Here is a 14,742-nt window from a genome sequence, read left to right on the forward strand (position 1 = left end):
GTTACCTCTACATTGCGATGCTATACATGGAAATTAAATACCACAACATTGAAAAAGTTAATTCAGAAAACAAATCACTAATTAGTTTGATCATGATAATTACAAACACCAAAAATTGGCGCGGGAAACGTATTACACAACCATATACAGCATAAGCGTTGACTTGACGCGAGTGGGTCAGCTTAAACTTATTGCCACGACAGTGTCGTTAAGACAGCTCCCTACTGATACAGGTTCCGATATAGACTCTCTGCGGATGATTATGTAAACATTGTCTTTTCCATTTTTCAGGAAAATCGATGCTATCAATGTCAGAGATACACTTCGTAATATTAAAGCAGTGTCCAATATGCCTATTACGATTTTACACCTACACTAAAACAGCCTTTCAAATCATGTTTTCCAACGTGATATTCTCGTGCAGATACTATCATGCGGTAGACATTGAGGGAACACTGTGACAATATATCATCTGAACTCACTATTTGATATGAGCAGAGACTCTGTTGTAGAGAGTGCAAAAATAAAAGGTGTCATAATTTTGCCTCAATGAGGATTTGTATTCACGCAATCACCGTAAAGTACTAGACAGTATGCAGTATGAACGAATTCAAATTTATTATGTTCCAACCTGACAATAATCAATATAAAAATTGTTATAAATGTTTGCAAGTTCTTACCAGAAATACAGTTACCTTTCAAACAAAATAAGAATTTGTTTATTCTGGTGATTTCCGTTTGTATTATTCACTCAGTACGGCAATTACAACTGTCTTGTTTGATAGTCCTCGGTACGTACGACAATGTCCCTACTGTTCGCAGACATTTTCAGGTCACCGTTTTCAACGACGTTTTTGAGTTTTGTAGCACAATACTCATCACTCGTCGTGATTTTTATTTACCGTATTTGGTAAACTAGTGTTGTTGTCATCGTGTAATACACCAGGCTATTCACGGATAATCCAATTTTGTGATGAGATTATACCCGTCACTGCCCGTCACCTCTGTCTACCCAAAGGCTGCAAGCAGTAATCGCCCAAAATGGAGCAAATTGTGTCTCTTTGCAGGTTTATTTCTTTATTTGTGGAGTAACTTGTTTAATTAATTAAACAATTGAACGTAATTATTTACCCTCCGAAAATCATGTACAACAGTTAGCTATATTGTGACATTTTTCAATATTTTGTTGCAAATTTGGAAACAATTATTTTGCGAACGGCAACAAAATTTGCTTTTGGCATTCAAACGATTAAACAGATACACAAGTAATCTTTCTAATACTACATTTAATCTAATACTACATAGCGTGTCATTGTTTACAAACAAGAGTCTATCCATGAGCCATTGCGTTTTTAGCGTGTGTTGTTATGTTCGCTTGGGATGCTGTGTGGGTTAAATTACAACGTAACCCGAACAAACCAAAGTAACAAACAACCAGCTTCTTCTCCTTCAGACATTTCACGTGACATACTGTATGACAAAAGAAATGATTGCCCACACATTTACTGCCATATTGTAATTCACACAATCAATAAGGAATCGCAATTCTGTCAAACAAATAAATAAAACATAGAGCAACTATCACAACCCTTCCCAATATAATCTGGATCATAATCGTCATTTCAAGAATAGATACAAATGATGATGTTGTATCTGCTGTCTGGTATGATCTTTTCCTTGCAAATAAAATAAATATTCTGAAACAATGCACTAATATATTTGAACAAAACTTTAAAAATTAGCTGAAATTTAGGTGAGAACAATCGTGTCCAAAAATGAGAATGATAAATGAGGTCATCGTAATGTCATTTCTCAATTAATATAAATTACTCTGACAGTAAAAAATATCCCCCTCCATAAAAAATTGACAAATTAATTATTTGGCGGATTTTCATATTTTACTTGGTTAAACAAATTAGTCTCATAATTGTATTTCTTTTGGTTCACCGAAATGTCGTCCATCTTCGATTTTTTTTTCTTGAGTCTGTGGTTTACCACTTATTCAAAAATAAACAGTGACAGGGATGGTGAAAAACGTAATATACATTTTGAGGCTATGCAAGCATTGCTTAATCAGTCATGACTATGGTTTGTTATGGAATACACGCACAATTCAAGAAGTTTCATTGTGAGTCATTTTTAGCATACTATCGATTTTGGCGGGAAAAAATACAGTCAAACTTGTTGGTGTGAAAGGTATTTTTTTGGAGGTATCGACTGACTTGAACATATGAACAAAAAAATCTAATGCACAATGAGGTCATAAGTAATTACATAAATAATATAAAATATTCATTTTCTGCAATTAATATTACATGTACATTTATTGTATGTGATAATAATATGAAAATGTAAGACGAATTGTGTACAAGTTCTCAAACAGTACAGCATTATTATATAAATAAAGATTGGAGGGAATAATACTTGCCATGGTTTTGGAAGTATTGTACATATTTTCCCCAAAAAATGAGTGACACTTTATAACATGGCGAGTTACTCCACTAACCACGATCTAATAATGTAATTTTTATTTTACTAGCACAGGGTTCACATACTCAACACTATGCATGTCTTAATTCTGTGCACTTATATCATTTCTATGTCTAACAATTGTTTGGTTTTAGCCAAATATTTACCAGTATCAAATTGTTTAAATTATTGCAAACAAAAGAAAATTTTAATCTATATCTTAGCCAAGAGCCTAAAGTCATTAATCAAAAATCAAAGTTTGAAAAAATAAACACGATCAGATAAAAAAATGACAACGACAACAACAATACGAACAACGACAGACATTTCCTTTCAAATACTTCAATCCAATGATGATCGAGCAAGATAACACCAACTGAAATATCGACAAACATATGCATAGTTGTGGAGGCGTAAAAAAATTGAATTTCAATTCGGGGCTACCGATCATTAGTCGACGACCAGTATGCTGCTAGTGATCGTTTTTGATTATATATGCTGCTTCTTATCGGACTGTGACAAAAGTGACATATGCAAACGATTTACGTGTTACAATCATTGATTTTCATCCTTTCCCAACAATATTCCACTCCCTATTCTGCGCATTTGTGTAGTAAGTATGCAAAGTTTTCTCGGAAATAACCTCAAACAATATACCGTATTTAGTCTGTTATATGTTGTGAACAAATATGGCAACTGCGTTACTGCAGTTATCTTGAACGTTACTGTGTTGCGCATAACTGTGTGACCGCTTTCACTGTACGCTGTTTCACAAACAGTCTTTTTTAAGACGGTAAGAGCGGCATAGCAGGTGACGCGCCTGTCTACATTATTAGCATGTCCACCCCATGTGTGTATGCACATGTGTGTCTACCTATAACGACAACTCTGAGACGGCCGACTGGAATCAAGTCAAAAAACGACACGCTGATATGTTTATGATATTTCCACGTGGCATCGACACAGTGTTCCGTCGCGTTGATCTGAACAAATATGAGATCGATCTGTGTATGTGTGTGTGTGTGTATGCCGGTCGAACATGTGCGTGTCGCTAAACATAAACGAATCAATAATCCGTGCTTAGACGTTAACTCGTTAGAGTTAAATATATTTACATTTGGCAATAACCTTATATTAAAAGAGGGATCAATACCTTAACAGTTTCTGACGGTGTGTGGCCCAGTGTCATTACATTTGTACTACGGTGTTTCTAAACGGTCTATTGTGACTAGTAAAGGAAATGTAGTCAACTTATAAATATGGTGAACCCTTTGTCAAACAAGGGTAACGAATTCGAACATCAATACTAGTAAAGTTAGAACGTTTCTTAGGAACATGTCGCAGCTAAATCTAGTATACATCCCGTGGTTTCGTCGCAAATAATATCACAAGCGTGGATTATAAAGCCAAATGCACGGAAGCATCAGCAAAGTGACGTAAATCCGCAGCTGATTTTCTAGGATATCTCAACAGCGATTTTACCCACTGTAGTCACGACTCACTGTCAAATCGAGCGATGTAAATTGAATCTCATTTCAAATATTTATACTTGTCTCGGACTAGCTCGGTGCATTTGCAAACTCTTTATATGAAATCAACACCGGTGGGAAAAGAAGACCTGGCTTTATTATCGATTCAAGTCGTGTTGTAGTCATTAGCGTTCGGGTAATAATAACATTAATTGCGCCAATTTACAAGTACTCTCTCCTCGGGGCTTTGCTGAAATGTACTACTTCACTCCATGACCTAGCTCGTTTGAAAGTGCAGCTCGTTTTACCGGATCGGGTCATTCATAGGTGGGTTAATTTGTCCACCGTCTAGAGCGAACGTTCAAATGTGAACTATCGCAAACCTAGCTAAAGCGGCCACAATCACCGTGGCGCGTTTTATTCGGTGTGGGTCCCGTACAACGTATACAACGCGTGTAATCGGACACGCTATGTACGACGATCTATGGGCGCCGTATTATGACAAAATTATTTGGTAGGTTTACTATGTTTATTTCGACACACATTCTCAAACTTTCCGGGTCATTCAATGATGCCGAAGGACGACCTTCCAATGTAGCTAGCCATATCGTATTGGAAAGTATTCAATAATCATGCGATGTCAATATTTGGACTGAAAAGTATTAAATGTGGAAATCGTGAGACAATTAATTAAAATACATGTAGTTTGACAATCAGTTTTAAAAGATAAATTTGTTTTCTGCCAATAGTCAATAGCGACCAATACAATCTTTTCTGGTACGATTTATTTTACTATTTCCCACAACGACAATTCTATGTTCATCATATTTCAATATATTCAAAACTAAAAAGGATTCCATGTTTGTGAACTTACACATCGCGAACGATATCGAAATATCAGAAGATGTCTTTGTCTAATAAAGTAATGAAAGGTTCCAACACTGACAAAATTCCACCATGAAAACTGTATACCCCAATATCCACCAGAATTATATCATTTTAAGTATTTATATTGTTTAAGTAGACTTCCTTTTGCCTTGAAATGTACGTTTTCAACGTTTTGCCCTCTTTACACAAGCACCCTTAAAGGGCGGTGGTCGTCCCGAAGCGCGTGTTCGAATTCCATGTAAACAAACTGTATATTTTACACGCGTTGTATACGTCGTTATGGGTCCCATATCGAACAGGACGCGACGCGACGACCACCGTCCTTTAAACTTCTTCTGGCGCGTTGTTATGCCTGAAAATGTTCCTTCCTAAACATTGTTACGTCATACGCTGGCGTTGAGTCTAGTGTCTGGCCGGGGATCGTTTACAAGTTTTAGATGCGCGCTACTCTGTTCAATGTCGTTTGCTCACTGCAAGTTGTAAACTTTCACATTTAGACCGTGGCAAATACCGACACTTGCAACTCAGAATTTCCACTGAAAATTTGACAAGATTTCACGTAGATTTCCATTCTTCATTCCGAACGAGGATGAAGAAAAATGGCTAATCTGGTGATGTACTCGGACACGTGACACTCAAACAGGCATTCATTTGTATTAAAGAGCGTAGTTGTTGCGCCGCGCATGTGCGAGATATGAGTCTCATATAAACAAAGATGGCGATTTTTACTGTTGCGCACACCAAGACGCTACCAAGCTTCAATTAGCTATTTTTGTTGGTGTTTGGAAAGTATCGAAGGAGTCGCTGGCGGTAATTAGTGCAAGTGGCGCCAAGGACAAAACTCGCACTCGTGATTTAATTAGAAATTGGATTGGATTATGGAAAAATCAATGTTTATCAACACAAATATCGCGCATGCGTGGCGCGACGACTACTGTTGGGGTTGATGCAATACAACTATGGTTCGATCTAGGGTACGATATATTCACGTAATTACGGAATCATTATGACCGGCCATATCGACATGTCACAATATGCTAGACAAACATAATATACAAGCTATTTTAGATGTTATCATTGTGATCGTTTCAGTGACGTCACAATACGAACAGTTTTAATCCCAGCGTGTTGTGGCATGAAACAACATACTCACAATGAAAAAAATAACATCATAGCTCGGGAACAACAAGTGGTATGATTTTGTTGGAACCTACTATTTTGCCCCCAAAAACGTGAAAAAAATCAATATACCCCGTCGAGAAATGTAACATGTGGCCATTTGCTTTCAGGGAATATTTAGTATTCGATGGCAGAATATTACCCATTGTTGTCAGCGATTTCGTATCTCATTCATCGACATTCATCTTGTATTGGAACAGAGTTACTTTATGCAAGACGGGTGCTAATATCGGTGAAAGGTCAAAAGGTCAACACGGGTCATAGAGTGGATTTTCTGGGTACATATTTACAAAAATCATAAACATAAATGTTCCTAATTTTTACATACTTGAACAAAATATTGATCAGAACTTGGATGCCTAGTAATTATGTATATTTTGCCAAAAAACTACAAAAAAACACTGAATGTGCAAAAGGTTGCAGGGCAATTTTGCCGGGAAAGCGTCCAATCAAGTGTCAGTGTAGCATCCATTGTCTGTTTCATTAAACTAACCAGTATATGTTTGAGGTTATGAACAATCATATACAATGACAGTGATACTGGATCAAATACGAAAACCAGTGCACGGAATCACTCATAATTTCAATGAAAAATTGTTGCGTTCCCATGGAATGCTTAGCGGTTTAAAGGTCATTCGAATAAAATGTACACGTAACACGTACGCTCAACATGTATTTGTAGTTTTCTCCTTTTACCTGATGAGTAAATGATGTCTCATATTAACCTGGTTAGATTCAACTACCGATGTTTATTAGACACGACGTCTGTCGAGGTAACAATTACAAACCAAACATACGTCACGGTGAATAGAATAGATTAGTAACCCCGGGCACGAAGATTGGAACAACACATGACGTAATGCATCTATTTTATCCCGACGAGTGTTTGTTTATTGTTTTTGATATAATGTAACGTTAGTTCACGTCCCAGCATTCTAAAGTATTCGTTTACATGACTTGTCTGAGCTGTTTCACAGTATCAGTTTAACCTTATAATCTTTTAATAATACATAGACCGTATTTTAGTAGCCAGTACAGATTTTGTTACGTTTCTCTCTCTCTCGACTGGTCAATTAACGGGAGCGTTTTTGTTCTCATCCACGTCTTTAAAATAAAACCAAATGTACCCCACTATAATGACAGAAGGGAATGCGCCTGATTTCAAAAACAAAACCGCAACGGAATATTTGTTACACAATAATTACCCATCGAAGTATATTTACTGGACCGGAACACACAGCTACTAGTGTCTATGCCAGTGACTAATGGGACACGTCCCTCATTGTGTAAGCGCGTTTTATATGAATAGGTCGTAAACTTAGGTCCGCGCCATTCCACTCCCCACTCAAATATACGGTCGCGGACGACGAAAGTAAGTGTGCCAAGTACCTAAAAGTTAGATTAAGAACAATAGAGTTCCTTCTTGTAAATTATAATGATCCTTTATTTCCAATCCCTACTGATGAAGTGAGTCAGAATGTGGGGGAGGGGGTGAAATGCATACCTTAGCCGCGGACTGAACCAAAGCGACTCTGTAACCACGCGTCTGCGCCCATATATGGTATGATAATGTCCATATTAGGTCATATACACCATGTATGGTCATGATGTGTCACAAGTTTTCACAATGGCCGTCTTCGTTATGCTAGTTGTTTACTGCATGTTTAGAAAAAAATGGAACAACCTACAGAAAGACGAATGCCTATATTTCACTCCATCATCTTAAGGGTGCGTATATCGATTTTCCCGCTGTGCTTGTTAAAAGCCAGATGCCAAATACTAACGTTTTCCCAAAGTCAAATTGTCGACTTTTGGAATCAATTTGTACTCGAGGGTAAATAGCAATAAAGTCACACGCTATAAACTGCTTTTAATAGTTTACTGTTGCGTTTCCCGCCAAAACAACGCGTTTACAATTCGCGAGTACTACAGAATAGTCGAGAATCGGCGAAGTGTTGTAATAAAATCTTGAGCAACGTTTTGAAGCATTTCGCATTTGTGAAAAAAAAGAGAACAACAAAAATGCATGGATTTATATATAATTAATATATTTTATCATTCCTCAGCGATATTCGCCAAAATCGTAATCCAATTTGTATTCCCTGTCGACTCAGATCGCATTTCAATTATAACAACGATTCCATCCGATTCGTGTAGTATCGCATCGTATACACAATTCGCCAAATCCCGATGGCACCCGAGAGAGACGTCCTGCTCATTTAAGAGGAGAATTTATTGCAAACGCGTTTTGACGGTATCGTCGCTGTTATCTCCTGTATTATCGGACTTGACATTTTAACTTGGCGACTATTTGTCATTTCCCAGATTTAGGGCCGTCAGAATGAGACTCCATAATTGGTTCTACAAATGATGATGCGGAAAGCAAAGCCAAGTGCACAATATAAAAATATGGTAGCCATGAAGCATTTTAACTTAATTGTTGCTATCTGCAATACCCTGCTGGTATAATATCGAATATGGAGAACTCGGTGAACACGCACTCACCGATTTCTCCAGTCTTTCCCCGTTTCTGTGAGTAATAACATTTCAAACTGCAACAATGTTTTACCGTCAATTCACTGCGCAGCTTTTCAGTAGAACGTACTCAGTCGCTGCTGAGTGTATCTCATTGTGTGGAACGCATTGACCAAACAGTCACGAGCATTCACAGATACTAGCATGATTGACTAAATAATATACTTCATCGTACATACCTTGCCTACTGTTGGAGCAGCCCATTTCCACGTTTCCGTGTTCAATTCGTGCGTCGAAAAAAAACCCACCGCTACGATCTAGGTTGAGTAAAATCCATTACCTCGACTGCCGAGTGTGTGTAATTGTCTCCAAGTACAACTGTGGGTAGGCTGTCAACCACACCGAGGTGTTTACATTAATCGGAATGATTGTCGTAAACGCCGACTGAAATACAATACAGTTGTAGTATTGTCGACCCACAATGCCCAGATTTGGCCTCATTTGCATGACAATTGACGTTACCTCACGGAAACCTTGGTTACCGAGTGGAAGCGAAATTCAACCGCTGTCCCGGTAAATACATAAATAAACATCAACGGTAAAGCAGGCGGTGTCCTGTGGCATACACCACACCGACGCTTGCATGGACTAAAGCCAGTGTGCTGATGACTCTCCACTCAATGAGATCTCAGTACTGCCACTGATCGGAACAACTGATGATCGGGTGTCTGCTTCGGAGATGCTCGGAAATGTTACTGGTCGAGAAACGTTATAACGTCCCAAATTCAGCCCAGCGTGGCTGCGATAATTTCCCAGCCGTGTCTATGTTTAACGTTGTTTCTATTTGTGTCGTGTGTATATCGACTATAAAACCGGCGGACAAATCGATGATGCGTCCATCGGAAACAGCCTTATCGTCTTGAAATCGACATCTGGGTGAGCCCCCGAGAGAAAATCGCTTTTTTACGCAATCCGGCGTTATTGATTACTCTGACAGAAAGCCGGTAGATATCTACATGACTGGAATTTTATGGATAATACAGAATTAACCGGATATCAAATATAGGGAAACATCGCCAGTATTACCTATTAACAGATCATCTGTAATGGTTCGAAGTTATCCGAGCGAATACAACTCTAGTCGACGTATTCTAGAGTCATAGTCATTTAGCAAATAGTATGTTAACCCACAGATTCAATAGAGCCTGTGTTCTACCCCATAACTAGTACGCGTGACTATCTGGCTTGCTCGGGTTACTCGATCGTCGTATAGATTTCAGACTTAATATCGAACCTTCACAATATCGGTCTAACCCCGAACTCACTCTACGGACCTCTATGTAAATGATGACGCCTATCGAGACGGGCGTGTAACCCGTTAAACGATAAACGTACTGCTCCGGTGAAACATTACTGGTATGTGGGAACATGTTCGCTAATTAATTCATGCCCCGGAGATATAATATTCAACTCCCATACTGCATTGCAAGGGCGACGATAGTAGTATTCGTGGGAAAGAAACATACGCGTAATTCGAGTAAATACTAAAATGATAAATCATGATAATAATAAAGTAAGTTAAAGTTAGAAGGTACCGGAGAAATAAATGCTCTTTGCAGCTGGCGTCTCGTTTTTTTGTAAATCATAGCAATATTCAAATGAACGTTTTAGCGGAAGCCTGTCTGCGCGAGCAAACCAAAAGCTAGCTAGTGCAAATGTGACAGTACTGGTGCCGGAAACGTCGCAAACTCGTGAGGGCGCTTATCCGTATTTCGTGAAAGTGACACAAACAGATGCATCCCAGAAAAGCCCCAGAAACGTGATTGTGAGTAGGTATACAATTTGTTATTTAGCCAATACATAAAAAAAAACGTGAAGCGACTAACTAGGCCAGTCGAGTCTATTTTGTATTCAACAATGACGTAATCAGGCTGGTTTGTTGGATGACGTATGGTCTTTTAAAATGACACGACAAATGTATTGCAATTGGAAAGCAATATTTCTAGTACCCGCATTAAGAAATATCACGCGACATTTAATCACAAATTGCGATATATTTACCCTAAGCCGATAACATTAATAGGTCTTTCTACATCTGAGTGTAATATTTTGACATGGATTTGAAACGCACATAAATCATATTTTTTAGCATGTACTTCATAGTTTTATTTATATTTATACTGTATAATATAAACATCTGCTTATACGACCACAATATGCTACTCAGCTTGGCAAACTGGCGAGACACGGCTGAAATATTACCACGCACTAAATCGCCGTTTTTGTGAAGATGAATCGTTCCGAGAGTTGCTTCGTAATTAGAATTCTATTTCCTGTAGACTGTTTCTATTTCTGTACAATCGAAGACTGGGTGTACAGCGATAGACGTCCTCCAAAGTGTACCAGTAGCTTTATAGACAAAATAAATTCCCACGATGCATCCTTTCACATGTTGATTCAATATTATGAAACACCAACTAAAATAATAATAATAAAATGGCCGCCGAACTCTCGTTGAGAGCGAGAAAGCCACGAGACTTTTTTTGTCCCTCAAATAGTGTCCTATTCTCTCTCGCCATCGCGTAAACTGTTCTATGTAACCATGGTATTGCAACCAGTGAGTGGACTGCGGAGAGAATGAACTCCATTAGGAGGGGCAACAACAAGTCTCGTTTCTTTTGCTTTCAACGATATCTCTGGTCTATTCAAATACATACCACGGTCTAAAAGTAAAAACAAACATATGTATCTAATTTTCTGATTTAGATTTTATAATGAAAATTGTTATGATACTATCGACTGCATATAAACATATAAATGCTATTTGTCTGTAAGTTTGTAATGAGCAATGTGTTAACTGTATAATAACGGTGTTGACTATAAATATTCGACTGTGAACTTAACGACGGAGGCTCGGTGAAGATGGATGTCTGTTTTCAAGTATTCCCTCGTGATAACGTGTCTTAGCTACTTATCGCTAATTGCGGGAACTCTAAAAAAAATACTATTTTTATTATTTACAATTATTAAAATTTTTATGAGAATAAATACAAGTACATATTAGAATTGAGAACAACTGTTTGTAGTTTGTTATTTTTCTTTTTAATTATTGCAAATTAGTTTGCTATTCACTAAACATAACACTTTTCTCATCAGTCAGCATGTTACCCTCACAATTCCAAAATCAATGTTTGTTTTACCTACACCTAGATAAGAATTTCATCGAAAAAGACAAAAAAAAACAATTAGCGTTACCAACACATTTCTTGATACACTGTTATTATACATTAAATCACAGTCCCTCCACAAGTGGAGGGACTGTGATTAAATACATAAAATACCAATATAGTCAGTCGTATATTATTATAATCAAAATACGCGGAAATACGAAAAAAAAAACTATAATTACAGGAACTAGAAATATAATATTATCCATATAAGTCTTCATATGTTAGGAGTGTATAGTTAAAGCCTGTAAAATACGTAGTTCAACTGTTTGTACATGTATATTACTGTAAAATACATGTACTTTATTTAAGCTGGAATTAATTTTCATCTAAAAATCTATTTTCGGTGTTTTGTATGGAGTTTATTTTCAATGATTTTTGACAAGTTTAATGTAAAATATAGGAAAAAAGGTATGTTCGCTAGATTTTATTTTCACTGAATCATTCCTTCAGCGAAAATAGCGAAAATTAATTCCAAGCGAAAATAAATTATTTTACAGTTTATCGAGTTTGTATTCACCCAAACACGGACATACATCTGGATTTAAGGGGAGACTCGCATATATCTACAGTTAGACGCATACTATTAGTACACACAATTAGAATCGTTACCTGATGTCATTTTTATTCACAGCAACCACTCAAATTACCCACAATGCCTTTCATCTGCGCAAGATTGCGGGTAATTGTCTGGACTAATTTCCATAACTACATGCGTTGTCAAAACGTTTCCTGGTCATATATCACCAGCGCGTATATGTATGATATTTGTATTCTATCGTGATCGACTGATTTGAAAACAAATTACGGACAATCATTTAGTTTGCGTTTTTTGTCGTACATGGGAATTCGTTTATTGCTCATCGAAGCATGGCATAGGGGTGACTAACATGTGATTTGGTGCTTGTTGTCGTAACCTCTGCTAACAAAATCATCAACAGACACACACTATTTTTTGCAGAACCGTTTTTTTTCAATATTATCCAAACACAGTATGATTAATAAATAGTGTTTCTATATTTTACCATAAAATTAAAGCCCGGTTTATGTGTTGTTTGTTATTTATTAACTCCACTGATTGACGACAGTTTCTAAATATACTGGAATTCTGTACATGTATTTTGAGGTCGAATAACTGTGGTTTATGACGTCATACTATTAATTTATACATAGTACGCTTTGGATAGTCGAGGAATTGTTGTGTGTATAGAGACGTGATTGGTTCCCATGGAGAGGAGAAGATCTTGCTTATTTTCAATATGGCGCTCTGTACGGAAATTATACATTTTAAAGTACGAAGGATTTATATGTTGTCTCACCTCTTTTCGTAATGGAGAATAATGATCCCCAACTGTAGAAAAAAATCACGTTTTCCTTTGCAATTGCAAAGTGGCACTCCCAAAGGAGGGTCATCTTCCTCGAATGTTTCAAGAAAAAGCGCACGCGTTCGTCGTGCCGCACAAGTTCGAATTTTATGAACTATGTATTAAGCGTAAAAAAAATAGTAGATCGTTGTAACGTGAGATTGCCGACATGCAAACTAAGTCATGATTTATCTATCCAATTTGTATCACGACTCTAAATTGGCATTTGATGTGAGCGTTTTTTTTATGATATATTACAATGCCGAAATGATGTCTTCAAGTTGTATTTAACCCTAAAACACTTTTCTTATTATATTTCATAAGTGCATTTTACCAATAGAGATATTAGAATATTTAACTAACATAGCAAAAACAAAATTAAATAATGGTAAATTGAACTAAATTTAGCAAATAAGACCCTTTTCGCCCATAAACCAGTTTTCTTAAAAGCTTGACAAATATTTTGTATTACATTTTCTTCATCACAACGTCATTTTTAGGAAACTGTTTTTATGACGTTCCGTTGACGTCACGTGTACGTGATTTCTCGATTTCGGCACGACTGAAAGTAGTACCGTGACCGAGTCACCAGGGTGTCAATGACCCTAGGCGCAACGACGTAACTCTGCAATTACGAAAATAATAATAATTAATACTATTTTCAATTCCAGTACACGATTAGTACCTGCTATATTGGTATTTACTAAAAGTTTTTAATCCCGGAAGATAAAAGTTAATAGTCAGAAATAAGCCTTGACATATAAGATTGCTTTTAGGTGTTGCTTGGCTCGTCTGGATCTGATCGATTAAAAGCGGCGACAGCACTCGACAACTGAAAGACGAAACCTTCCAAACCATGTGCTAAAGCTATTTTTCAATTGTCCTCTTCAGGGGAAGTTAACAACTTGACCTCTGCTGTACTGCCATCAATATTTTATATTAGAGACTATGTTCCGCTTTTAAAACCAGAATACCGCAATTGCTCATGGGAAATTAGGTTACTACTGTAGTATTCAATAATCCACGTGTCTGAGTAAGTGCATGGAAGGTACTAAGTGGATGTTTTTGCAACGGGATTACGCTCCCATCGGTATTGTCGAATTTCTTACAGATTACTTAACCCTTCCGTTCACTCGTATAATTGCTAGTTTCAGACACGTCACAAGGAATCGTTTAGGATATATCTTCAAGCCCCAGCTAGTGGCAATACGTCTTTCCTATAAAAGTTGCGCCCTCTAGCGACGTAGATCTCTTTGACCTAAACATGGCGTAAATCTGTGAAAGCAATATCGTTCGAATCGTGGCAATAGTGTTTGTTCATTTGCAAACGAAGCGTTGAATTAATATCGGCGTGGTGGACGGCCTTTCTTTGACAGGATCAGCGTCACAGAGACGCGCCGTTGATAGTAGGCGCAGCATTTGAAAAAAAAAGTGTGTTGTACAGCCGAATAAACGTTAAGTTAGACGAAATCATGTCCAGTTGTCATATCCAAGAAACGACATACTATAGAGACTGTACAACACAACATGTCATTTATCATATGCATCGTTGAAAATGCGAATTAATTGATTGCATTGCTTAATACGTCCGTTTCCAATACGCATAGTAGGGGGGAAATTTTGGCTTTTTACGATAATATCTGGTTGTCAAGTATTACTCCAATTTGTTTA

General features: G+C 37.3%; 1 protein-coding gene across 1 annotated transcript in view; it reads right to left on the reverse strand.

Moving 5' to 3' along the window:
• Positions 1 to 8,957, reverse strand: part of LOC100367142 (neo-calmodulin-like) — a 41,346-nt gene extending 32,389 nt beyond the window's left edge. Inside the window, exon 1 of the mRNA XM_006822758.3 lies at positions 8,720 to 8,957. Within this exon, the coding sequence (XP_006822821.1) occupies positions 8,720 to 8,744 (25 nt within the window). The 5' untranslated portion in view covers positions 8,745 to 8,957. The remainder of the gene's footprint in view (positions 1 to 8,719) is intronic.
• Between the last annotated feature and the right edge of the window lie 5,785 nt (positions 8,958 to 14,742).

This window comes from Saccoglossus kowalevskii, chromosome 18 (genome assembly GCF_978046115.1).
Source record: "Saccoglossus kowalevskii chromosome 18, keSacKowa6.1, whole genome shotgun sequence".
Lineage (NCBI taxonomy): Eukaryota > Metazoa > Hemichordata > Enteropneusta > Harrimaniidae > Saccoglossus > Saccoglossus kowalevskii.